Raw genomic sequence first — 25,808 nt, 5'->3', positions numbered from 1 at the left:
AATAGCAATTACAAGTCATATTTGCTTGCTAAGCAAACTTTAATCGAGGTTAACTGTTCAACGTGCGGTCTAAAATGTCAATATTCTATTTGACGGTGGTCGTAATGTTTCAAAAATGAATTGTAAATATAGAATAATATATAAAGAACGTATACTTACGTCTGACAGAACGGTAGTCTGGCTTTTGTACAACAATGGGGGGCGTTTTTATCAGACAGCGCTGTCCTCGCAGAGCTGGCGCTTTTATTTTGAAAGAAGCTGACAGGAAGTATGATTCCTCTTCCGCTGGCTGATCGTAGGTCGTCAGGAGCGTCGACATTTTGTTAGCTTCTGAGCAAAATAAACAGTCTTGGGGCATCTTGGTTGTTATCAGGGTCGCTCTCTGTCGCTGTCACCATGTGGTATGAAATCCTGCCCGGCTTCGCCATCATGACGGTGTGTTTGATCATTCCTGGCGTCGCCACCGCGCAGATCCACAAGTTCACCAACGGAGGAAAGGTGAGGACGATGCTAGCTGCTAATGTGGCTCTGACCGTGCTAACATGTCACTGCTGAACCCTGAAACATGCCGTCTGTCTGTCTGTCTGTCTGTCTGTTAGTGTCAACTACTCGGTTAAATACTCTTTTTTTTTGTCCTGTAGGAAAAGAGACTTGCTCGGGTGCCGTGGCAGTGGTATCTGATGGAGAGAGACAAGCGGGTGTCAGGAACAGGAAACTACTATCAGTCCAAGGTGAGTGTCCGTGCTAATGTGTCATGTATTTATTTTGCGAAAATAATAAGATAATGGTTAAGAGCTTCCATGTCATGTGACCCACTGACTCCAAACCAGTGCCGAATTGTATTACTACATGGGACACACTTCTTTCTATTGGATTTTACTGCTTCTTCTATTTTATATTTATTTTTTACGAAAGGTAAGACTGATTGCCCCTGACAATGTCAAGTGGTGTAACCACTACAAAAGGAGAAATATTAAATATTTCTTTCCACCTAGAGTGTATGCAAGTGTACTTGTGAAAACAGTTACTTAATTTTAAAATATCACATGAAAATAGATTTTATTAGGATTATTTTATATTAAAATTGTATGCGTTTTTGTAATATAGAGCAGGACAAATGCTGAGAACACTTTGTGTTTTCTAAATAATATTTGACAAATTATGTATAAACTGTTTAAAAAAAAAAATACGTTAATACAATGCAATAGAGAATTTGTGTTTTTCTGTTTTAAGGCAACCTAGTTGGACAAAAGGGAGTCAACTGTCTCCTCTGGTCTCAGGGCAGAAGTTGTTTTGTAGGATTTTCCTCATGGCTGTTTAGTCTCATCTGGTCCCAGGACAGAGACCATTGTTTTCCACAGTTTTGTCTGAGAGCAGGTGAATCTCTCCTGGTCTCAGGGCAGAAGTTGGCTGAGGGCAGGTGAATCTCTCCTGGTCTCAGGGCAGAAGTTGTCTGAGGACAGGTGAATCTCTCCTGGTCTCAGGGCAGAAGTTGTCTGAGGGCAGGTGAATCTCTCCTGGTCTCAGGGCAGAAGTTGTCTGAGGGCAGTTGAATCCCTCCTGGTCTCAGGGCAGAAGTTGTCTGAGGGCAGGTGAATCTCTCCTGGTCTCAGAGCAGAAGTTGTCTGAGAGCAGGTGAATCCCTCCTGGTCTCAGGGCAGAAGTTGTCTGAGGGCAGGTGAATCTCTCCTGGTCTCAGGGCAGAAGTTGTCTGAGGGCAGGTGTATCTCTCCTGGTCTCAGGGCAGAAGTTGTCTGAGGGCAGGTGAATCTCTCCTGGTCTCAGGGCAGAAGTTGTCTGAGGGCAGGTGAATCTCTCCTGGTCTCAGGGCAGAAGTTGTCTGAGGGCAGGTGTATCTCTCCTGGTCTCAGGGCAGAAGTTGTCTGAGGGCAGGTGAATCTCTCCTGGTCTCAGGGCAGAAGTTGTCTGAGGGCAGGTGTATCTCTCCTGGTCTCAGGGCAGAAGTCGTATTTTTCTGGTCTCAGGGCAACGTAGTTGGAAAAAAGGGGGTCAGCTGTCTCTCCTGGTCTCAGGGCCGAAGTTGTCTGAGGGCAGGTGAATCTCTCCTGGTCTCAGGGCAGAAGTTGTCTGAGGGCAGGTGAATCCCTCCTGGTCTCAGGGCCGAAGTTGTCTGAGGGCAGGTGAATCTCTCCTGGTCTCAGGGCAGAAGTCGTATTTTTCTGGTCTCAGGGCAACGTAGTTGGAAAAAAGGGGGTCAACTGTCTCTCCTGGTCTCAGGGCCGAAGTTGTCTGAGGGCAGGTGAATCCCTCCTGGTCTCAGGGCAGAAGTTGTCTGAGGGCAGGTGTATCTATCCTGGTCTCAGGGCCGAAGTTGTCTGAGGGCAGGTGTATCTCGCTTGGTCTCAGGGCAGAAGTTGTCTGAGGGCAGGTGAATCTCTCCTGGTCTCAGGGCAGAAGTCGTATTTTTCTGGTCTCAGGGCAACGTAGTTGGAAAAAAGGGGGTCAACTGTCTCTCCTGGTCTCAGGGCCGAAGTTGTCTGAGGGCAGGTGAATCCCTCCTGGTCTCAGGGCAGAAGTTGTCTGAGGGCAGGTGAATCTCTCCTGGTCTCAGGGCAGAAGTTGTCTGAGGGCAGGTGAATCTCTCCTGGTCTCAGGGAAGAAGTTGTCTGAGGGCAGGTGAATCTCTCCTGGTCTCAGGGCAGAAGTTGTCTGAGGGCAGGTGAATCTCTCCTGGTCTCAGGGAAGAAGTTGTCTGAGGGCAGGTGTATCTCTCCTGGTCTCAGGGCCGAAGTTGTCTGAGGACAGGTGAATCTCTCCTGGTCTCAGGGCCGAAGTTGTCTGAGGGCAGGTGTATTTCTCCTGGTCTCAGGGCAGAAGTTGTCTGAGGGCAGGTGAATCTCTCCTGGTCTCAGGGCAGAAGTCGTATTTTTTTCTGGTCTCAGGGCAACGTAGTTGGAAAAAAGGGGGTTAACTGTCTCTCCTGGTCTCAGGGCCGAAGTTGTCTGAGGGCAGGTGTATTTCTCCTGGTCTCAGGGCAGAAGTTGTCTGAGGGCAGGTGAATCTCTCCTGGTCTCAGGGCAGAAGTCGTATTTTTCTGGTCTCAGGGCAACGTAGTTGGAAAAAAGGGGGTCAACTGTCTCTCCTGGTCTCAGGGCCGAAGTTGTCTGAGGGCAGGTGAATCTCTCCTGGTCTCAGAGCAGAAGTTGTCTGAGAGCAGGTGAATCCCTCCTGGTCTCAGGGCAGAAGTTGTCTGAGGGCAGGTGAATCTCTCCTGGTCTCAGGGCAGAAGTTGTCTGAGGGCAGGTGTATCTCTCCTGGTCTCAGGGCAGAAGTTGTCTGAGGGCAGGTGAATCTCTCCTGGTCTCAGGGCAGAAGTCGTATTTTTCTGGTCTCAGGGCAACGTAGTTGGAAAAAAGGGGGTCAACTGTCTGTCCTGGTCTCAGGGCCGAAGTTGTCTGAGGGCAGGTGAATCTCTCCTGGTCTCAGGGCAGAAGTTGTCTGAGGACAGGTGAATCTCTCCTGCTCTCAGGGCCGAAGTTGTATGAGGACAGGTGAATCTCTCCTGGTCTCAGGGCAGAAGTTGTCTGAGGGCAGGTGAATCTCTCCTGGTCTCAGGGCAGAAGTTGTCTGAGGGCAGGTGAATCTCTCCTGGTCTCAGAGCAGAAGTTGTTTTGTAGGATTTTCCTCATGGCTTTTTAGTCTTATCTGGTCCCAGGGCAGAGACCATTGTTTTCCACAGTTTTGTCTGAGGGCAGGTGAATCCCTCCTGGTCTCAGGGCAGAAGTTGTCTGAGGGCAGGTGAATCTCTCCTGGTCTCAGAGCAGAAGTTGTCTGAGAGCAGGTGAATCCCTCCTGGTCTCAGGGCAGAAGTTGTCTGAGGGCAGGTGAATCTCTCCTGGTCTCAGGGCAGAAGTTGTCTGAGGGCAGGTGTATCTCTCCTGGTCTCAGGGCAGAAGTTGTCTGAGGGCAGGTGAATCTCTCCTGGTCTCAGGGCAGAAGTTGTCTGAGGGCAGGTGAATCTCTCCTGGTCTCAGGGCAGAAGTTGTCTGAGGGCAGGTGTATCTCTCCTGGTCTCAGGGCAGAAGTTGTCTGAGGGCAGGTGAATCTCTCCTGGTCTCAGGGCAGAAGTTGTCTGAGGGCAGGTGTATCTCTCCTGGTCTCAGGGCAGAAGTCGTATTTTTCTGGTCTCAGGGCAACGTAGTTGGAAAAAAGGGGGTCAGCTGTCTCTCCTGGTCTCAGGGCCGAAGTTGTCTGAGGGCAGGTGAATCTCTCCTGGTCTCAGGGCAGAAGTTGTCTGAGGGCAGGTGAATCCCTCCTGGTCTCAGGGCCGAAGTTGTCTGAGGGCAGGTGAATCTCTCCTGGTCTCAGGGCAGAAGTCGTATTTTTCTGGTCCCAGGGCAACGTAGTTGGAAAAAAGGGGGTCAACTGTCTCTCCTGGTCTCAGGGCCGAAGTTGTCTGAGGGCAGGTGAATCCCTCCTGGTCTCAGGGCAGAAGTTGTCTGAGGGCAGGTGTATCTATCCTGGTCTCAGGGCCGAAGTTGTCTGAGGGCAGGTGTATCTCGCTTGGTCTCAGGGCAGAAGTTGTCTGAGGGCAGGTGAATCTCTCCTGGTCTCAGGGCAGAAGTCGTATTTTTCTGGTCTCAGGGCAACGTAGTTGGAAAAAAGGGGGTCAACTGTCTCTCCTGGTCTCAGGGCCGAAGTTGTCTGAGGGCAGGTGAATCCCTCCTGGTCTCAGGGCAGAAGTTGTCTGAGGGCAGGTGAATCTCTCCTGGTCTCAGGGCAGAAGTTGTCTGAGGGCAGGTGAATCTCTCCTGGTCTCAGGGAAGAAGTTGTCTGAGGGCAGGTGAATCTCTCCTGGTCTCAGGGCAGAAGTTGTCTGAGGGCAGGTGAATCTCTCCTGGTCTCAGGGAAGAAGTTGTCTGAGGGCAGGTGTATCTCTCCTGGTCTCAGGGCCGAAGTTGTCTGAGGACAGGTGAATCTCTCCTGGTCTCAGGGCCGAAGTTGTCTGAGGGCAGGTGTATTTCTCCTGGTCTCAGGGCAGAAGTTGTCTGAGGGCAGGTGAATCTCTCCTGGTCTCAGGGCAGAAGTCGTATTTTTCTGGTCTCAGGGCAACGTAGTTGGAAAAAAGGGGGTTAACTGTCTCTCCTGGTCTCAGGGCCGAAGTTGTCTGAGGCAGGTGTATCTCTCCTGGTCTCAGGGCAGAAGTTGTCTGAGGGCAGGTGAATCTCTCCTGGTCTCAGGGCAGAAGTCGTATTTTTCTGGTCTCAGGGCAACGTAGTTGGAAAAAAGGGGGTCAACTGTCTCTCCTGGTCTCAGGGCCGAAGTTGTCTGAGGGCAGGTGAATCCCTCCTGGTCTCAGGGCAGAAGTTGTCTGAGGGCAGGTGTATCTATCCTGGTCTCAGGGCCGAAGTTGTCTGAGGGCAGGTGTATCTCGCTTGGTCTCAGGGCAGAAGTTGTCTGAGGGCAGGTGAATCTCTCCTGGTCTCAGGGCAGAAGTCGTATTTTTCTGGTCTCAGGGCAACGTAGTTGGAAAAAAGGGGGTCAACTGTCTCTCCTGGTCTCAGGGCCGAAGTTGTCTGAGGGCAGGTGAATCCCTCCTGGTCTCAGGGCAGAAGTTGTCTGAGGGCAGGTGAATCTCTCCTGGTCTCAGGGCAGAAGTTGTCTGAGGGCAGGTGAATCTCTCCTGGTCTCAGGGAAGAAGTTGTCTGAGGGCAGGTGAATCTCTCCTGGTCTCAGGGCAGAAGTTGTCTGAGGGCAGGTGAATCTCTCCTGGTCTCAGGGAAGAAGTTGTCTGAGGGCAGGTGTATCTCTCCTGGTCTCAGGGCCGAAGTTGTCTGAGGACAGGTGAATCTCTCCTGGTCTCAGGGCCGAAGTTGTCTGAGGGCAGGTGTATTTCTCCTGGTCTCAGGGCAGAAGTTGTCTGAGGGCAGGTGAATCTCTCCTGGTCTCAGGGCAGAAGTCGTATTTTTTTCTGGTCTCAGGGCAACGTAGTTGGAAAAAAGGGGGTTAACTGTCTCTCCTGGTCTCAGGGCCGAAGTTGTCTGAGGCAGGTGTATCTCTCCTGGTCTCAGGGCAGAAGTTGTCTGAGGGCAGGTGAATCTCTCCTGGTCTCAGGGCAGAAGTCGTATTTTTCTGGTCTCAGGGCAACGTAGTTGGAAAAAAGGGGGTCAACTGTCTCTCCTGGTCTCAGGGCCGAAGTTGTCTGAGGGCAGGTGAATCTCTCCTGGTCTCAGAGCAGAAGTTGTCTGAGAGCAGGTGAATCCCTCCTGGTCTCAGGGCAGAAGTTGTCTGAGGGCAGGTGAATCTCTCCTGGTCTCAGGGCAGAAGTTGTCTGAGGGCAGGTGTATCTCTCCTGGTCTCAGGGCAGAAGTTGTCTGAGGGCAGGTGAATCTCTCCTGGTCTCAGGGCAGAAGTCGTATTTTTCTGGTCTCAGGGCAACGTAGTTGGAAAAAAGGGGGTCAACTGTCTGTCCTGGTCTCAGGGCCGAAGTTGTCTGAGGGCAGGTGAATCTCTCCTGGTCTCAGGGCAGAAGTTGTCTGAGGACAGGTGAATCTCTCCTGCTCTCAGGGCCGAAGTTGTATGAGGACAGGTGAATCTCTCCTGGTCTCAGGGCAGAAGTTGTCTGAGGGCAGGTGAATCTCTCCTGGTCTCAGGGCAGAAGTTGTCTGAGGGCAGGTGAATCTCTCCTGGTCTCAGAGCAGAAGTTGTTTTGTAGGATTTTCCTCATGGCTTTTTAGTCTTATCTGGTCCCAGGGCAGAGACCATTGTTTTCCACAGTTTTGTCTGAGGGCAGGTGAATCCCTCCTGGTCTCAGGGCAGAAGTTGTCTGAGGGCAGGTGAATCTCTCCTGGTCTCAGAGCAGAAGTTGTCTGAGAGCAGGTGAATCCCTCCTGGTCTCAGGGCAGAAGTTGTCTGAGGGCAGGTGAATCTCTCCTGGTCTCAGGGCAGAAGTTGTCTGAGGGCAGGTGTATCTCTCCTGGTCTCAGGGCAGAAGTTGTCTGAGGGCAGGTGAATCTCTCCTGGTCTCAGGGCAGAAGTTGTCTGAGGGCAGGTGTATCTCTCCTGGTCTCAGGGCAGAAGTTGTCTGAGGGCAGGTGAATCTCTCCTGGTCTCAGGGCAGAAGTTGTCTGAGGGCAGGTGTATCTCTCCTGGTCTCAGGGCAGAAGTCGTATTTTTCTGGTCTCAGGGCAACGTAGTTGGAAAAAAGGGGGTCAGCTGTCTCTCCTGGTCTCAGGGCCGAAGTTGTCTGAGGGCAGGTGAATCTCTCCTGGTCTCAGGGCAGAAGTTGTCTGAGGGCAGGTGAATCCCTCCTGGTCTCAGGGCCGAAGTTGTCTGAGGGCAGGTGAATCTCTCCTGGTCTCAGGGCAGAAGTCGTATTTTTCTGGTCCCAGGGCAACGTAGTTGGAAAAAAGGGGGTCAACTGTCTCTCCTGGTCTCAGGGCCGAAGTTGTCTGAGGGCAGGTGAATCCCTCCTGGTCTCAGGGCAGAAGTTGTCTGAGGGCAGGTGTATCTATCCTGGTCTCAGGGCCGAAGTTGTCTGAGGGCAGGTGTATCTCGCTTGGTCTCAGGGCAGAAGTTGTCTGAGGGCAGGTGAATCTCTCCTGGTCTCAGGGCAGAAGTCGTATTTTTCTGGTCTCAGGGCAACGTAGTTGGAAAAAAGGGGGTCAACTGTCTCTCCTGGTCTCAGGGCCGAAGTTGTCTGAGGGCAGGTGAATCCCTCCTGGTCTCAGGGCAGAAGTTGTCTGAGGGCAGGTGAATCTCTCCTGGTCTCAGGGCAGAAGTTGTCTGAGGGCAGGTGAATCTCTCCTGGTCTCAGGGAAGAAGTTGTCTGAGGGCAGGTGAATCTCTCCTGGTCTCAGGGCAGAAGTTGTCTGAGGGCAGGTGAATCTCTCCTGGTCTCAGGGAAGAAGTTGTCTGAGGGCAGGTGTATCTCTCCTGGTCTCAGGGCCGAAGTTGTCTGAGGACAGGTGAATCTCTCCTGGTCTCAGGGCCGAAGTTGTCTGAGGGCAGGTGTATTTCTCCTGGTCTCAGGGCAGAAGTTGTCTGAGGGCAGGTGAATCTCTCCTGGTCTCAGGGCAGAAGTCGTATTTTTCTGGTCTCAGGGCAACGTAGTTGGAAAAAAGGGGGTTAACTGTCTCTCCTGGTCTCAGGGCCGAAGTTGTCTGAGGCAGGTGTATCTCTCCTGGTCTCAGGGCAGAAGTTGTCTGAGGGCAGGTGAATCTCTCCTGGTCTCAGGGCAGAAGTCGTATTTTTCTGGTCTCAGGGCAACGTAGTTGGAAAAAAGGGGGTCAACTGTCTCTCCTGGTCTCAGGGCCGAAGTTGTCTGAGGGCAGGTGAATCTCTCCTGGTCTCAGAGCAGAAGTTGTCTGAGAGCAGGTGAATCCCTCCTGGTCTCAGGGCAGAAGTTGTCTGAGGGCAGGTGAATCTCTCCTGGTCTCAGGGCAGAAGTTGTCTGAGGGCAGGTGTATCTCTCCTGGTCTCAGGGCAGAAGTTGTCTGAGGGCAGGTGAATCTCTCCTGGTCTCAGGGCAGAAGTCGTATTTTTCTGGTCTCAGGGCAACGTAGTTGGAAAAAAGGGGGTCAACTGTCTGTCCTGGTCTCAGGGCCGAAGTTGTCTGAGGGCAGGTGAATCTCTCCTGGTCTCAGGGCAGAAGTTGTCTGAGGACAGGTGAATCTCTCCTGCTCTCAGGGCCGAAGTTGTATGAGGACAGGTGAATCTCTCCTGGTCTCAGGGCAGAAGTTGTCTGAGGGCAGGTGAATCTCTCCTGGTCTCAGGGCAGAAGTTGTCTGAGGGCAGGTGAATCTCTCCTGGTCTCAGAGCAGAAGTTGTTTTGTAGGATTTTCCTCATGGCTTTTTAGTCTTATCTGGTCCCAGGGCAGAGACCATTGTTTTCCACAGTTTTGTCTGAGGGCAGGTGAATCCCTCCTGGTCTCAGGGCAGAAGTTGTCTGAGGCAGGTGAATCTCTCCTGGTCTCAGGGCAGAAGTTGTCTGAGGGCAGGTGAATCTCTCCTGGTCTCAGGGCAGAAGTCGTATTTTTCTGGTCTCAGGGCAACGTAGTTGGAAAAAAGGGGGTCAACTGTCTCTCCTGGTCTCAGGGCCGAAGTTGTCTGAGGGCAGGTGAATCTCTCCTGGTCTCAGAGCAGAAGTTGTCTGAGAGCAGGTGAATCCCTCCTGGTCTCAGGGCAGAAGTTGTCTGAGGGCAGGTGAATCTCTCCTGGTCTCAGGGCAGAAGTTGTCTGAGGGCAGGTGTATCTCTCCTGGTCTCAGGGCAGAAGTTGTCTGAGGGCAGGTGAATCTCTCCTGGTCTCAGGGCAGAAGTCGTATTTTTCTGGTCTCAGGGCAACGTAGTTGGAAAAAAGGGGGTCAACTGTCTGTCCTGGTCTCAGGGCCGAAGTTGTCTGAGGGCAGGTGAATCTCTCCTGGTCTCAGGGCAGAAGTTGTCTGAGGACAGGTGAATCTCTCCTGCTCTCAGGGCCGAAGTTGTATGAGGACAGGTGAATCTCTCCTGGTCTCAGGGCAGAAGTTGTCTGAGGGCAGGTGAATCTCTCCTGGTCTCAGGGCAGAAGTTGTCTGAGGGCAGGTGAATCTCTCCTGGTCTCAGAGCAGAAGTTGTTTTGTAGGATTTTCCTCATGGCTTTTTAGTCTTATCTGGTCCCAGGGCAGAGACCATTGTTTTCCACAGTTTTGTCTGAGGGCAGGTGAATCCCTCCTGGTCTCAGGGCAGAAGTTGTCTGAGGGCAGGTGAATCTCTCCTGGTCTCAGAGCAGAAGTTGTCTGAGAGCAGGTGAATCCCTCCTGGTCTCAGGGCAGAAGTTGTCTGAGGGCAGGTGAATCTCTCCTGGTCTCAGGGCAGAAGTTGTCTGAGGGCAGGTGTATCTCTCCTGGTCTCAGGGCAGAAGTTGTCTGAGGGCAGGTGAATCTCTCCTGGTCTCAGGGCAGAAGTTGTCTGAGGGCAGGTGAATCTCTCCTGGTCTCAGGGCAGAAGTTGTCTGAGGGCAGGTGTATCTCTCCTGGTCTCAGGGCAGAAGTTGTCTGAGGGCAGGTGAATCTCTCCTGGTCTCAGGGCAGAAGTTGTCTGAGGGCAGGTGTATCTCTCCTGGTCTCAGGGCAGAAGTCGTATTTTTCTGGTCTCAGGGCAACGTAGTTGGAAAAAAGGGGGTCAGCTGTCTCTCCTGGTCTCAGGGCCGAAGTTGTCTGAGGGCAGGTGAATCTCTCCTGGTCTCAGGGCAGAAGTTGTCTGAGGGCAGGTGAATCCCTCCTGGTCTCAGGGCCGAAGTTGTCTGAGGGCAGGTGAATCTCTCCTGGTCTCAGGGCAGAAGTCGTATTTTTCTGGTCCCAGGGCAACGTAGTTGGAAAAAAGGGGGTCAACTGTCTCTCCTGGTCTCAGGGCCGAAGTTGTCTGAGGGCAGGTGAATCCCTCCTGGTCTCAGGGCAGAAGTTGTCTGAGGGCAGGTGTATCACTCCTGGTCTCAGGGCCGAAGTTGTCTGAGGACAGGTGAATCTCTCCTGGTCTCAGGGCCGAAGTTGTCTGAGGGCAGGTGTATCTCTCCTGGTCTCAGGGCAGAAGTTGTCTGAGGGCAGGTGAATCTCTCCTGGTCTCAGGGCAGAAGTCGTATTTTTCTGGTCTCAGGGCAACGTAGTTGGAAAAAAGGGGGTTAACTGTCTCTCCTGGTCTCAGGGCCGAAGTTGTCTGAGGGCAGGTGAATCCCTCCTGGTCTCAGGGCAGAAGTTGTCTGAGGGCAGGTGAATCCCTCCTGGTCTCAGGGCAGAAGTTGTCTGAGGGCAGGTGTATCTATCCTGGTCTCAGGGCCGAAGTTGTCTGAGGGCAGGTGTATCTCTCCTGGTCTCAGGGCAGAAGTTGTCTGAGGGCAGGTGAATCTCTCCTGGTCTCAGGGCAGAAGTCGTATTTTTCTGGTCTCAGGGCAGGTAGTTGGAAAAAAGGGGGTCAACTGTCTCTCCTGGTCTCAGGGCCGAAGTTGTCTGAGGGCAGGTGTATTTCTCCTGGTCTCAGGGCAGAAGTTGTCTGAGGGCAGGTGAATCTCTCCTGGTCTCAGGGCAGAAGTCGTATTTTTCTGGTCTCAGGGCAACGTAGTTGGAAAAAAGGGGGTTAACTGTCTCTCCTGGTCTCAGGGCCGAAGTTGTCTGAGGCAGGTGTATCTCTCCTGGTCTCAGGGCAGAAGTTGTCTGAGGGCAGGTGAATCTCTCCTGGTCTCAGGGCAGAAGTCGTATTTTTCTGGTCTCAGGGCAACGTAGTTGGAAAAAAGGGGGTCAACTGTCTCTCCTGGTCTCAGGGCCGAAGTTGTCTGAGGGCAGGTGAATCTCTCCTGGTCTCAGAGCAGAAGTTGTCTGAGAGCAGGTGAATCCCTCCTGGTCTCAGGGCAGAAGTTGTCTGAGGGCAGGTGAATCTCTCCTGGTCTCAGGGCAGAAGTTGTCTGAGGGCAGGTGTATCTCTCCTGGTCTCAGGGCAGAAGTTGTCTGAGGGCAGGTGAATCTCTCCTGGTCTCAGGGCAGAAGTCGTATTTTTCTGGTCTCAGGGCAACGTAGTTGGAAAAAAGGGGGTCAACTGTCTGTCCTGGTCTCAGGGCCGAAGTTGTCTGAGGGCAGGTGAATCTCTCCTGGTCTCAGGGCAGAAGTTGTCTGAGGACAGGTGAATCTCTCCTGCTCTCAGGGCCGAAGTTGTATGAGGACAGGTGAATCTCTCCTGGTCTCAGGGCAGAAGTTGTCTGAGGGCAGGTGAATCTCTCCTGGTCTCAGGGCAGAAGTTGTCTGAGGGCAGGTGAATCTCTCCTGGTCTCAGAGCAGAAGTTGTTTTGTAGGATTTTCCTCATGGCTTTTTAGTCTTATCTGGTCCCAGGGCAGAGACCATTGTTTTCCACAGTTTTGTCTGAGGGCAGGTGAATCCCTCCTGGTCTCAGGGCAGAAGTTGTCTGAGGGCAGGTGAATCTCTCCTGGTCTCAGAGCAGAAGTTGTCTGAGAGCAGGTGAATCCCTCCTGGTCTCAGGGCAGAAGTTGTCTGAGGGCAGGTGAATCTCTCCTGGTCTCAGGGCAGAAGTTGTCTGAGGGCAGGTGTATCTCTCCTGGTCTCAGGGCAGAAGTTGTCTGAGGGCAGGTGAATCTCTCCTGGTCTCAGGGCAGAAGTCGTATTTTTCTGGTCTCAGGGCAACGTAGTTGGAAAAAAGGGGGTCAACTGTCTGTCCTGGTCTCAGGGCCGAAGTTGTCTGAGGGCAGGTGAATCCCTCCTGGTCTCAGGGCAGAAGTTGTCTGAGGGCAGGTGTATCACTCCTGGTCTCAGGGCCGAAGTTGTCTGAGGACAGGTGAATCTCTCCTGGTCTCAGGGCCGAAGTTGTCTGAGGGCAGGTGTATCTCTCCTGGTCTCAGGGCAGAAGTTGTCTGAGGGCAGGTGAATCTCTCCTGGTCTCAGGGCAGAAGTCGTATTTTTCTGGTCTCAGGGCAACGTAGTTGGAAAAAAGGGGGTTAACTGTCTCTCCTGGTCTCAGGGCCGAAGTTGTCTGAGGGCAGGTGAATCCCTCCTGGTCTCAGGGCAGAAGTTGTCTGAGGGCAGGTGAATCTCTCCTGGTCTCAGGGAAGAAGTTGTCTGAGGGCAGGTGAATCTCTCCTGGTCTCAGGGCAGAAGTTGTCTGAGGGCAGGTGAATCTCTCCTGGTCTCAGGGAAGAAGTTGTCTGAGGGCAGGTGTATCTCTCCTGGTCTCAGGGCCGAAGTTGTCTGAGGACAGGTGAATCTCTCCTGGTCTCAGGGCCGAAGTTGTCTGAGGGCAGGTGTATTTCTCCTGGTCTCAGGGCAGAAGTTGTCTGAGGGCAGGTGAATCTCTCCTGGTCTCAGGGCAGAAGTCGTATTTTTTTCTGGTCTCAGGGCAACGTAGTTGGAAAAAAGGGGGTTAACTGTCTCTCCTGGTCTCAGGGCCGAAGTTGTCTGAGGGCAGGTGAATCCCTCCTGGTCTCAGGGCAGAAGTTGTCTGAGGGCAGGTGAATCCCTCCTGGTCTCAGGGCAGAAGTTGTCTGAGGGCAGGTGTATCTATCCTGGTCTCAGGGCCGAAGTTGTCTGAGGGCAGGTGTATCTCTCCTGGTCTCAGGGCAGAAGTTGTCTGAGGGCAGGTGAATCTCTCCTGGTCTCAGGGCAGAAGTCGTATTTTTCTGGTCTCAGGGCAGGTAGTTGGAAAAAAGGGGGTCAACTGTCTCTCCTGGTCTCAGGGCCGAAGTTGTCTGAGGGCAGGTGTATTTCTCCTGGTCTCAGGGCAGAAGTTGTCTGAGGGCAGGTGAATCTCTCCTGGTCTCAGGGCAGAAGTCGTATTTTTCTGGTCTCAGGGCAACGTAGTTGGAAAAAAGGGGGTTAACTGTCTCTCCTGGTCTCAGGGCCGAAGTTGTCTGAGGCAGGTGTATCTCTCCTGGTCTCAGGGCAGAAGTTGTCTGAGGGCAGGTGAATCTCTCCTGGTCTCAGGGCAGAAGTCGTATTTTTCTGGTCTCAGGGCAACGTAGTTGGAAAAAAGGGGGTCAACTGTCTCTCCTGGTCTCAGGGCCGAAGTTGTCTGAGGGCAGGTGAATCTCTCCTGGTCTCAGAGCAGAAGTTGTCTGAGAGCAGGTGAATCCCTCCTGGTCTCAGGGCAGAAGTTGTCTGAGGGCAGGTGAATCTCTCCTGGTCTCAGGGCAGAAGTTGTCTGAGGGCAGGTGTATCTCTCCTGGTCTCAGGGCAGAAGTTGTCTGAGGGCAGGTGAATCTCTCCTGGTCTCAGGGCAGAAGTCGTATTTTTCTGGTCTCAGGGCAGGTAGTTGGAAAAAAGGGGGTCAACTGTCTCTCCTGGTCTCAGGGCCGAAGTTGTCTGAGGGCAGGTGAATCTCTCCTGGTCTCAGGGCAGAAGTCGGATTTTTCTGGTCTCAGGGCAGGTAGTTGGAAAAAAGGGGGTCAACTGTCTCTCCTGGTCTCAGGGCCGAAGTTGTCTGAGGGCAGGTGAATCTCTCCTGGTCTCAGGGCAGAAGTCGGATTTTTCTGGTCTCAGGGCAGAAGTTGTCTGAGGGCAGGTGAATCCCTCCTGGTCTCAGGGCTAGAAATTACATGAGGCCAAAAGCTGCCAGTAAGGCAGAGAAATGCAGTAAAAAAGAAGCTATTGCCTTGTAAACGTTGAGGGATATGTAAAACTTTGCAGTCTGGAGACTTGCGTTATGATAATCTTTTCTTTTTCCCCCCCAACAGGGACTGGAGAACATCCACTGATGACGAGGAATACGAAGACCCGGATGAGGAGAAAGTTCTTTGTTGTACAGCGAAAGATTATATTTAACATTCAGCTGTGTTTTTTCAGTCTTTTGAGGCAAATGTCCCTGTTCAATTCAATTAAACTATTCCACACTGGAAATCTTTGGAGGCTTCTTGGCTCATATGTTGAATTTCAAAAGCAGCAGACGAGCGACTCTAATGCTGCTCTTATCGAATAAATGCTTTACACCTGTTTATATGTTGTGTATCTTCTACTGTTTGTCACTTCTGCAGCTGACAATCCAGTGTTGTACCTTGGGAATATATCAATATCTGTAATAAGACTCTTTATTACTAGGAGTTGTAATAGTTTTAATATACCTTTATGTCCTCCTGGTGTAAAATGCTGCACAACAGCCAACTAGGGCTGCACAATATATCATTTCGACATCAGCAACATGTGCATGTGCAATAGTCACATTGCAGGATGTGCAAAGTCAAATAAGGGAACTTAACTCAGCTCTTTTACTGTTGTTGTGGCATTCAGGCTGAACGTTAAGATTGTAGCACTTGATAAATATGAATGTTGCCTGTCAGCAGCGGTTGCAACCATGGTGACTTCCGCCTGATGTGACATCACGTGCATAGCTGCAGACTATCATGATAATCGAGTAATCATTTAGGTAACCTACTTTACAAAAACTACTGTCTTGAGCTTTGAAAAGTCATGATGGGCATTTTCAGAATTGCTGATATTTAATAGACATAAAACAATTAACTGATAATGAAAATAATCGTTGCTGCCTTGTTGGCCATCACACCCAAAATACAAGACCCACCCCTGTTCAATTACTTTAATATCACACTATGAGCAGTGTTTGATCCCACTTATTCAACCCTCTCCTGAGCAACACTTTCCAGCTCCTTCTGGGGGATCTAAAGGCATTCCTAGGCCAGATGAGTCATATAATCCCTCCAGCGAGTTGTGGGTCTACTCCGAGTTGGTTGTGCCCAGAAAACCTCCAAAGGGAGGCACCCAGGAGGCTTCCTAATCCGATGCCCAGACCACTTCAGCTGGTTCCTCTTAACGTGAAGGAGCAGTGGCTCTCTAATGCTGAGCGAAGCCACCAGCCAGAGGAGACTCATTTTGTGCACTTGTATACTTAATTTTAGCAGCTCCAGTAAACTGGTTGGTGTGGGATAAAGAGATGATGTTATTCAACTATAAGTTGATACATACAGACTATAAACATGCTGAAATATTTACATTATAAGCTCGGTGAACATGCTCAGTAATATGGCTTGTTATAGGTTAAAGAATTGCTCTAATTCACTGGCTCTAAAACTTTGAGGAAACAAAACATTTATGAGAGATAAAATTAAGTTTATCAGACATTTCTTCTATTCTTTGGCTTTTCACTCAGAAATGATTGGAAATGTTTATCTCTCAGGGCAACAAATATAAAAACCACAAGATGAGTTTGGAATGAAAATGTATTTACCGTTTATTTAATCAGGATTAAAAATGTACAGGAGCAAATTAAGATTGAACGATTGAAAAGGAAACAGGATGGAGAATATAATACAGCAGAGTAATTTGCGGACTCATTTACACACATTTCTTTACAGACATGTTCTTTAGAAACAGGACGCTGTTATCCTCTAAAAAATAAAACATTTAACCGCCCAAGTCACAAGACAAAAGGTAAATGTGTCCAGTAAAGGGTAAATCTGACTGAAGCCAGTACATATGTGACGTTCACTTCTCCTCCTTGCCTTTGGTTTTCCTGTACACCATCTCCCTGAAGCTCGACAGGATCTTGCTCTCTCTCTTCCTCCTCTCCTCCTGGTTGAAGGATGCCAGAGCTCTCTTTTCGTCTGCACTGTAGATCTGGTTTTCCTTTCTCAGACGCACGGCCTCCATACGACGATGTCTGCAGGGTTACATTTGAAACTCGTCAGTATCACAATAAGAACAGGATGTGGTTCTCTTCTGACCACTTACAGTTAACTGTCGCATTTGGAAACATGTCATGGAGCTTATCGTCCCACTTGTGAACATCACGTACCTGCTGCCGCTCATCACGTAGCCAGACTTCTCAAAGTTTGCGATCTCGTCGCTGGTGAGACCGATTTCTCCTCTTCTGGGGATACGTTTGCCTGCTTTCACGTACTCCGCCATCGCAGCACCTTCACCCGGCAACAGGGCATGACCAAAACTGGAAAGAAGAAAAGATGCGCTTTTTTTTAAAACTATCATAATAAAAAAAAATAAATCTGCAAACCACTGAATTCCTTCACCTTGCCTGCATCTCTAAACGCTAACATGCTAACAGTGACAATGCTAACTCACTCCAGAGGTCTGTCGTCCTGGGACATGTGGGTGAGCGGAGCTTCGGGGCCGACCACGTGTTCGTCCATGCAGGTTTTCTCCACCCACATCACGCTGCTGGGATCCTCCTCTTCCTCCTCCTCTGACTCCTCGCTGCTGGAGTTGCTGGACTCCTTACGGCTCTTCTTCGCCTTCTTCTTCTTGGACTTCTTGGACCTGTTTGGAAACAGTTTGTTAAATCTAAGTGTTCCTGTCTGTGTGAATGAAGCTGCCTGTTACAGCCGCGTATGAGCACTTACTTTTTGCTCTTCTTTTTCTTCTTCTTCTTCTTTATTTCTTCTTCTGAAAGATAAAAACACACAAGTTCAGCTGATGAATACAAAAACACTTTGTTGAGCTTTCTTAAAATAATGTAATGATGGACTCACCATCTGAATCTGATTCCAGGTCGCTGTCCTCCGAGTGCTTTTTGTTCTTCTTCTTCTTGGATTTCTTTTTTTTCTTTTTCTTCTTCTTCTCTTCTGTGAATGACAGACAACAACAGATTTCTTGTAAATTCAAACAGCACAATTTTGTTGATTTTTTGAGGTTTTAATTGCTATGTGGTTTATTTATCATATGCTTTCTGTGTTCTCATGGTTACGCCTAGGTTATATAACTAAACTTGCCAATGTCATTTAAGTATCACTGTATTTATGCACTGTATTTACACACTGTGTACCTTCTGAGCTCGAATCTGAACTGCTGTTTTTCTCGTCTTCCTCCACTGGTGTGAATTCATCAGAGCTGGTGGAGACAAGAAAGAGATTTGTACTTGAGATGCAGTCCTTAAGAACAAATATCATACATGTTTCTGTGAAAGAGAGATTCCTAACTTACTCCGGCTCTTTGACTCTTGGTGAATAACCCCAAACTTCAGGACAGCCTAGCTCACCGATCCGCTCCCTCTCTTGCAGGCGCCTGGAACAGAAAGACGGTTAAACACTGACCACTCAGGGTTGTGGAAACTCAGCAGCGTTGACATGTTTTACAAAAGGTCCCTCTATCACTTTCACAATGTTATAGTCCAATGTCTTCTGCAGCCCAACAACAACAAAAACATGCTGTTGGATTGTAACATCTATTCGTGTGTAATGTAAATAATCCCCAAACCATTTCAACCCAGTGCCTCTTAAACTGTTTTGATAATTTAACAAGCAAAGTGTCATGGTCAACATCGAGGAATATTCAAAAAGCATATTATTTGTATTACTTGAGGTAGTTGATGTTGTATAAATGAGTTGAACTGTTGTTTTTAAGTGTCACCTGGAAATAAAAGCCTCTTGTCTCTGTCTCTGAGCATCGTCCCTCTGCTGCTCGTAGTAATAATCATCTTTGAAGCTTCCGTGTTTCCCGGGCGCGTCCCGCTGCTCGGACCAGTGGTTGTGGTTGTGGTTATGACTGTGGCTGTTGGTGGTGTTGTGACGCTCCCTGGACCGGGACCGGGACCTGGATCGGCTCCGGCGGGGGCTTGCTATGCGGATCCGTCTGAGGTTTTTCGCCTCTCGGAATCGGCGCTCCCGTTCCTCGCGTTCCCTCTCCCTGTTCCGCGGCTTCGGGAGTTTGGGCCCGAAGCTGTCCGGAGACAGGCTCCGTTCGTGGCTGTAGCTGCGGTTGCGGCTGCGGGAACGAGTCCGCGGTCTCCGGGCCCGAGGGCTCCGGGGCTCCCCGCCGTCGGAGCTCGAGCGGTCCGACATTGGCACAAGGTTACCTACAGACGGCTTTGGACCGACACCGAAGCTACTGGAAGTACTCAAGATTAAAAAGTTCGTGTTTTGATGGAGATTAGTAGAGAAATTAGGATGTTTTCACGCTCATGTTGTCTCTTTCTCTGCACTACGCAATCAGCGCGTCCAACAGCCGGAAGTCCTGGTGCGTCCGTTCACAAACACACTCCGGCCTTCCTGACTGCGTGTTGCACATAGTTCCGCTCGTACTTGTTATTATATTGTTGTTAGTCAAATTCATAATAAACGAAGAAATACAGAAAAAATACAGGAACAATCAGATGCTTCAGAATCTTTAGTGTCCTGCAAACACGTAGACACATTATTTATTTGTATTAAAGGGGCAGTATGTAGTTTTAAGAAGAAATTCAAGCTCAGATTTTTAAAACTTACAGTTTTATTGAGGTAATAATACAAACTCAGAGATATTTATTTTTCCATAACTGAATAAACAAGCTGCTCTCAGAGCAAAATAAGGTTTGAAGCTAGAAAGGTGGCAGGGTCAGCCACATAAACAAAGGAACCGGTGTTGTCCTTTCAGGTCAGTTTGTTTATTTAGTTTATTCAATCATGAAAATGAAAAAGTTTGTTTATTTAGATTGTTTATGAATAAAAAAAATCAGTCAGTGAAATCTCTTAGTGCACCTTTAACTGTTTGCTAATTATTCAGTATTTTATTTTACTTCAAATGCCATAATTACTGTCAGATGCACAATGTGTGTGTATATTATATATGTTTGATATATGTTTATATTGAATAGAGAGTTGAGGTCACGCCTTCCGGGAAAATGTTGTATGGTAGTGAAAGGAGAGAAAGACAAATAATTTTTTGTTCCCGTTTGAATTGTGCCATGAGCTACACATATGATGTTTGTCAAGTAAAAATATAATTTGCCAAGTCAAGAAAGTCACAGTTTGTCGTATATGAAGTAAAATACCATCTAGTTTCGTGTCACAGTCTTATATTTCCTTAGTTTAATGACAAACTGCGACTCTCTCGACTTGGAAAATTACCTTTTAAATTGACAGACATCATATGTGTAGCTCATGGCACAATTCAAACGGGATCAGAACATTATTAATCTCTTTATTTACTATCATACAGTGTTTTTCCCCGCGGGGGGAACCGGAAGGGGCGTGGCTCCGGCGTTCTATATCGTAAATAACAACAAAAGAAACATACAAATACATGTATACATTTATAAAAAAATACACAATACATTTAAACACATACACGTACACATTATACGTGTTGGAAGTTGTGCATTCCTAAAGTGTTTGATTGTAAATTTTAAAAAATCGACTTCCGGTTTCACTTCAGCGCGCACACTCGACCGGAAGTTGTGAACCATGCGGACTGTGGACTTTTAAACGATCAACAAGACGAAATTAAGTAGTTGGAGATTCAATACAGCGAAACTGGTTCTCGCTGTAAAGTATCCCGCAGGTTTTCAATAACAACAGCGGGCGAGATGTCTCATAATTCCTTCAGAAAACGGGATTTGTACCCGGTGAACAAGTTAGTTGAGAAGACACTGGCAGAGGAGCTCTTTTTCACGGACCTGAACTCGTACGCGACGTGTCTCATCTGCAGGCATAAAGTGTTATTTAGGGAGTTCAACATGAGGCGACATTATACGGCTAAACACGCGGAGGAGTATGATAAATACCAGGGACCGGAGAGGAGGAAAGTGTCCGATCGGCTTCATGCTGACTTCAACCGCGTCACAGGGGATCCAGCAGGCCCCGATGTGATGAAAGAGTCGAAACCTGTGCAGAAACCACCAGGTAGTTTACATTTTATTACACTTAACGTTGACATAGCAGCTGGCTGGTCTCTACGCCTTCTTATTTTGAAGGCGAAGCTAATGACCCGGTAGTAATCTCGACGCTAAACCCGGCTCGGGAAAAGTCAACAATTTTCAACTGAAATTACACCCAGGCACTATTTTCACTGTTGTTTTTAAGCTCACACAAAGTCCACGTGCTATTTTAAGTATGTTTATTTAATGCCGTGTAGTTTCATGCGTGTAGTTTTTAACGCTGTCCAACACGACGGCGACTCCTTGTGGCTGTTCAATCAATGAGGCTGTGTGAGCGCCCAGTGCAGTTGGCAGGGGAAGCTCTCTGTTGTTAGCCATTGTCTGTAGCCAGCTAGCTTAAGTTGCTGCTGTCGGTGGTAGCGGGTCGTGCTAAGTCCTGGCAGAAAACACCTGTTTGCAGGTAAATATAACCACGTTCACGTGCAGCGGGTTTTAATGTAGTAATGTTTCATAGTGGCGTGAATCTCCTGTGGTGTTGTGGCCGAAGCTAGCATGCTAACAAGCTGCTGGATATTAGGCCGCACTGTCCGCTTTTGCAATAAAGAGGAAGTGGCGGAAACGCAGCTAGCGTTTTGTTAGCTAGCCGACAGCAGCACCTGAATACTGCCTTTAAAACACACCGAGAGCAATAATAAAAACATCGTGAAACACCTTAAAAGTTTAAAAAAGCGTTGTTCTGCAAACGTGCAACACCATGCTAAAGTTACATTTCAGCCATTCACAACTTTGACGTTTAAGCTAGCTCACGTCAGTGGAGGCAACGTTATTGTTTTTGTTACCAGGCTGACAACTAACATGTCAAACATGTCTTTGTAAGATAGCAAACGCTGATGTTTAACTTGCAGTCACGTATTCACTTTTCCTTTTTGCATAAAAAATTAAAACACGGCTTTTTCCTAGACTGTGCAATGATTTATCTTTAAATACTGAATTAATAATTTCCACAATAGCCGGTTTATAAGCACTGCCCTGCCTTAAATAACACCTCCATGGTCGTCTGAATGTTGTTGTTTGTGTATCTTTTATATTTTATTGCATTTGTAATGTTTTGTCCACCATATCTATATCAATAAGTGTTAGGAACCAGAGCTGGACTAACAATGGGCTCTACCATTGTCAGCATATTGCAAAGTGCAGCGAAGAGCTTCACCTGTTGCCTGCAGGGATGTCAGTGAAAACTGAAAAAGCAGGAAATGTAACCTCTTAAACTACATGTTTTGTTGAAGCACCCAACTGTAATCTGCATGTGAGCATAACATGATCTAAACTGTCTCTTCTTGTGTATTTGGAAGAATAATAAATGTTTTATTTTCCTCTCTACAGCCATGCCTAGTCTGAAGCTGATATCTGCGACCGACACACAATACTCAGAATCTGTGCTGAAGTCCATGAATGAGCAGCGAAACCATGGATTATTTTGCGATGTCACCATTATCATCCAGGACAAGAAATTCAGAGCCCACAAAACAATCCTGTCTGCCTCGAGTACGTACTTCCACCAGCTCTTCAGCGTCGCCGGACAAGTGATCGAGTTAAACTTCATCAAAGCTGAAATCTTCGAGGAGATTCTCAATTACATTTACACCTCCAAGATTATACGTGTCCGCTCTGACATGCTTGAGGAGCTCATAAATGCTGGACAGATACTGGGAGTCAAGTTCATTGCAAACTTGGGGTCCCCATTATCACAAGTTAAGGGCCTGCCTGGTTTGTCGAAGGACACCGGAAACAAAAGTGACACATCTGCAGAGATGATGCCGATAATCACAGAGTCGTTCTCGATATCTGCAGAGGAATTCAATCAGACGAGCAAACCCGCTGGTAATGACGATGACTCGGACAGTGATGTTATGTTTGTCTCACAAACGGATGCTCAAACCAGTACAACCAGTCAGAAAGCCAGCTCTGACGAGGTAATCGATGTGGATTCAGTTGAGTCAGGGGTTGTAGCATCAAAGCAAAATAAAGAATCAAATCAAGCAGTTGCGAAACCTGTAGAGAAAGCCCGAACCCCAGTGAGAACAAATGCTACAAAGCCCCCGAGCATCAGTTGTCCAAACCCCAGTTTGCCCAACAACAGCCCTCTGCGCAGTCCAGACAGCAGCTCCACCAACTCGTCTTCCCCCGCCAGAGTTTCCTCAGTAAGTGCTCCCGCAACTCCAGCCAGGGCGAGCAGTTTCACCCCTGAGCCCTCGAGTGTGTCTCAGTCCTCTGAGAACAGTGATATAATGGGTGTCCACAAGAAGCAAGTCTCCACTTCATCTCAGCAGGGGGATTTTAAAATAATGCTCTTGGATGTGTCTGAAGGCGCAGCCAATCAAAAAAACATTCCCAAATCAACCGTGGCAGCAAAAAAGACAGTGACGCTCAACACAGCCACAGAGATCGACTCAATTTCATCAGGCTGTAAAGTGTATGCCAACATTGGAGAAGATACTTATGACATTGTCCCAGTGAAGGAAGATCCGGGCGAAGGAGGCTCTAAAGCCAATAAAGGGAAGAGGTCACTAATGGCAACGCCTTTAAAACCCCTTGATAAATCACCCCCGTCACAGAAAGGCAGCCCCAACAAGAAAAGGACCAAAACAGAGCTGGAGGATCACTACGAGCTCATCATGGATGGGAAGACTTTCTATGTGTGCATCGTCTGCAAGCGCCCCTACGTCTGCCTGACGAGTCTCCGCCGCCACTTCAACACCCACTCGTGGGAAAAGAAATACCCGTGTCGCTACTGCAACAAGGTCTTTGCTCTGGCCGAGTACAGAACTAAACATGAGATCCACCACACGGGGGAGAGGAGGTACCAGTGCTTGGTGTGCAATCAAATGTTCATGAACTACCAGGTACTCTCCACCCACTGCAAGCAAGCCCACAACCAGGATCCCAGCGGGAGGAAGGAGAAGGATGACACCGACAACAACCTGTACCGACTGCTGCCGTGCAAAACGGTGCAGATGAAGTCGTACTCATGGACTACTGACGGGCCAGGGGTCCCAGTCATATCCGAGGACGGCAGCGTGCATCACATAACCACCGCCGGCGAAGACGTCCACTCCTCCACCCAGACCAGGATGTTGAACTGGGACGACATCTTTGTCGAGCCCGATGCCCACATGACGCCCGAAGCTCACGCCAGACCGGATTCAGCAGTGAACACTCCTCCACAGGGAGCCACAGAGTTTGACTTTGTTATACCAGAGACGTACTGAGCAACACTCGCTGCTCCATTACCTGTGCCTTTTCAGGTGCCCCCGACCTTTTTTTTCTTTTTGGTACCATGTCAACAATATTATTCTGTAACTCTCGATAGCGTCAGCAGGAAGTTTAGTCACATTATACTTGCAGATAAACAAGATTTTTGGTGTAATAATGTGCTAAACATGGTGATGATGCATGCTAGAATAATGTCAGAGCCACACGGTTAAAGTTGATCAAAGAGGAACCAAGATTGCACCAAAACAGGAAACAAACGCTTGATTCATCAGCCACGCCGGCTTCAACTGAAGTGAAGGACGGAGCAAATAGTTGCAGGGTAGTTTAATGTGACCGTACCTTGATTCATGTAACTCTGCTTGATCGATGGCCTTGATCTCTAGTATCATTAGAATAAATGATAAAATACAGAATTAGTTCACTCGCAGTAAAGTCATAAAGAAGACATTAGTTTATATGGATGACATGATTTCCATGCAAGAACCAACAGCTGCCCCAGAAAGAGAAGCAGAGGACAGGATGTCGAGGTATTTAATCAAGATCTGTAATAAATCATGTTCAGCACCGTATCACAACTTAATGCGAGCGTCAGCGGCAGAATCGATGAAATTGTTTTCTATTGCAATTTCCTAACTGGTCTCAAGAGACGCTGCGCGATGTGGAGCATCATTTTGAGCCTGCACAGACGTCCCGTTTCTATTTATTCCTGTCACTTTAAAAGTCATAGACAAGCAAAAAAGTGCCCTAACATGCTCCGTGTGTCGGCGGACAGGCTCAGCTCTGTCTGAAAACCTGATCCTTCTGCGCTTGATTTTTAAGATTTTCGCCCACTCGATCCACCTCCAACCTATTTTAACTGCTCAGAATTGACACCGATGTCTGTAACGTTTCCATTTCCCCTTCAGTCAGCCGTCAACACAGATGGCGAGAGATTAATTTTATAAGGTTGAGCAGCAATACACGATCTACAGCCGATGTAACTGTAAGCCTATGTTACATCAAAAGCATTAGAAGAGGAGGGAGATGACTGTCGCTCAATGTAGTACAGTGTAGAGACAAAATATGGAAAACCAGAAGCAGTCCAGGCACTCTGGAAATCAAAAGAAAATCTGTCAAACAATTAAAGCGTAAGAAAATTACGCTGTTAGTGATATATAAATAATTTGGACAGTCCTCTCTCTATCTAACTAAGCTGGAGTCGTATCAAGGAAAATGATCATTGTTTATAAAAGAGTACTCACCCGTCTTTCACTCGCTTGGTTTTGTCTCCAGTCAGATCTCGACTGCAGCTTTACTACATCTGATAGGTGCATGTTTTGTTTACATGACATTAATGACAGGAGTGCATTTTTTTTTAAGAGGTCAGTGCGGACGGAGGGTGTTGGATGTTAAGCGATAGTCGGCTGCTCGCTTGCTGTTGGGACACGGTTCCTTTTGGGTCGTCAGCCTCCGGTTCTGTTTCAGACAAATGATCTGAGGCACAATGTGTTTAGATGAATCATGAACGATGTCTTTGTTGTTTCAGCGGCGGTTTTTAACCTTTAGGCCATGTTGACTAAATCTATTGACGACATCAAGAAGTCCACTGAATCCTTTTCTTTAAATGTTTCAGAGGAGTCTGTGACCAGGATGGTGTCACATATTGAAATAAAACAAGGTCGCCCTTATTTTTAACTCCTTCCATCAGTCCGTTTTTAAGGATCAGACATTTTCACAGACTCGAGTAAAGTTTCTGGACTGATTTATTCCATTCATTCCATTTAAAACCCAATTCTGTAAATGTTCCTTCTGATCTGAAATATATATTTTAATAATGTGATTGTTGGTGAATCCCACATGTGGGTTTTGTGGCAGGGAAGACACAGAATGGTTATTTAATTTGTCTGGTTGGAGAAACGGCCGTTTGGTTTTTTTTTGTTTGTTTTTTTTCGGTCCATTAAACACCTTCTGTTTTATTTTGATACACCTGTATATTTTTATTTCCGTTGGTCGCCATGCCATTTGTGATATTAAAATGCTATTTTTAATGCAAAATCCGCCGGCGTCGTGGCGGCGGCGAGAGGTTTTGCATACAAATGAGATGATAGGATTGACATGACCTGAGGATTATTTCAGTCCGGACACATAGCACTTAGTGTTGCATCTTTTTTTGGTGATATTTTTATTTTTTCACTGTTTTTCCATTTTGTCAACATGTAGTGATTGGTCAGTACGAGTAAAAAACGGTAGTGCTAACATGGAAATCTATTGTGTCATTCAATAAAATCATGCAGGTTTTTGTTTTTAATTAACAGATTAACTTTGGTGTGTGATGTACAGTGTATATTTGTGTTAATCCCCCTTTTTACTGTTTCAGATGTATTTATTAGGTTTATAGCAGTAGACAAAAATGAAATAGTTATTAAATCCTGTTGGCATTGTACAAAATGTCCCTTTTCTGTCAGTTAGCAATGAGGGTTCCCAGATTGTAAATAAATTATTCTTTTACAATTTTAATTTAATTG

At 48.1% G+C, this 25,808-nt stretch overlaps 3 protein-coding genes across 4 annotated transcripts; 2 read left to right on the top strand and 1 right to left on the bottom strand.

Moving 5' to 3' along the window:
* The first annotated feature begins 274 nt into the window (after positions 1-274).
* On the top strand, positions 275-14,334 carry ndufa1 (NADH:ubiquinone oxidoreductase subunit A1). Its single transcript, XM_084352611.1, has 3 exons — positions 275-498; positions 642-731; positions 14,168-14,334. Exons 1-3 carry the CDS (start codon positions 397-399, stop codon positions 14,186-14,188), a joined length of 213 nt encoding a protein of 70 aa, XP_084208737.1. The 5' UTR covers positions 275-396; the 3' UTR covers positions 14,189-14,334.
* A 1,323-nt stretch (positions 14,335-15,657) lies between these two features.
* On the bottom strand, positions 15,658-18,433 carry nkap (NFKB activating protein). The gene is made up of 8 exons (XM_084352823.1): positions 17,808-18,433; positions 17,382-17,462; positions 17,224-17,288; positions 16,931-17,023; positions 16,802-16,844; positions 16,524-16,718; positions 16,240-16,389; positions 15,658-16,104 (listed from the first exon to the last, which is right to left on the bottom strand). The coding sequence occupies exons 1-8, from the start codon at positions 18,236-18,238 to the stop codon at positions 15,930-15,932; spliced, it is 1,233 nt and encodes a 410-aa protein (XP_084208949.1). The 5' UTR covers positions 18,239-18,433; the 3' UTR covers positions 15,658-15,929.
* Positions 18,434-19,403: 970 nt separating this feature from the next.
* Positions 19,404-25,800, top strand: zbtb33 (zinc finger and BTB domain containing 33). 2 transcript variants are annotated; one of them, XM_084352721.1, is made up of 2 exons: positions 19,404-20,056; positions 21,415-25,800. In XM_084352721.1, the coding sequence occupies exons 1-2, from the start codon at positions 19,741-19,743 to the stop codon at positions 23,298-23,300; spliced, it is 2,202 nt and encodes a 733-aa protein (XP_084208847.1). In that variant the 5' UTR covers positions 19,404-19,740; the 3' UTR covers positions 23,301-25,800. The 2 variants fall into 2 exon arrangements, with proteins under 2 accessions (XP_084208847.1, XP_084208848.1); XM_084352722.1 differs by lacking the exon at positions 19,404-20,056 and adding an exon at positions 20,217-20,491.
* Positions 25,801-25,808: the final 8 nt, after the last annotated feature.

The sequence above is a fragment of the Pagrus pagrus genome (genome assembly GCF_965226575.1).
Source record: "Pagrus pagrus genome assembly, chromosome: 5".
NCBI classification, from domain to species: Eukaryota; Metazoa; Chordata; class Actinopteri; order Spariformes; family Sparidae; genus Pagrus; species Pagrus pagrus.
The sequence above is the reverse complement of the archived record's forward strand: the minus strand, read 5'-3'. Positions and strand labels throughout refer to the sequence as shown.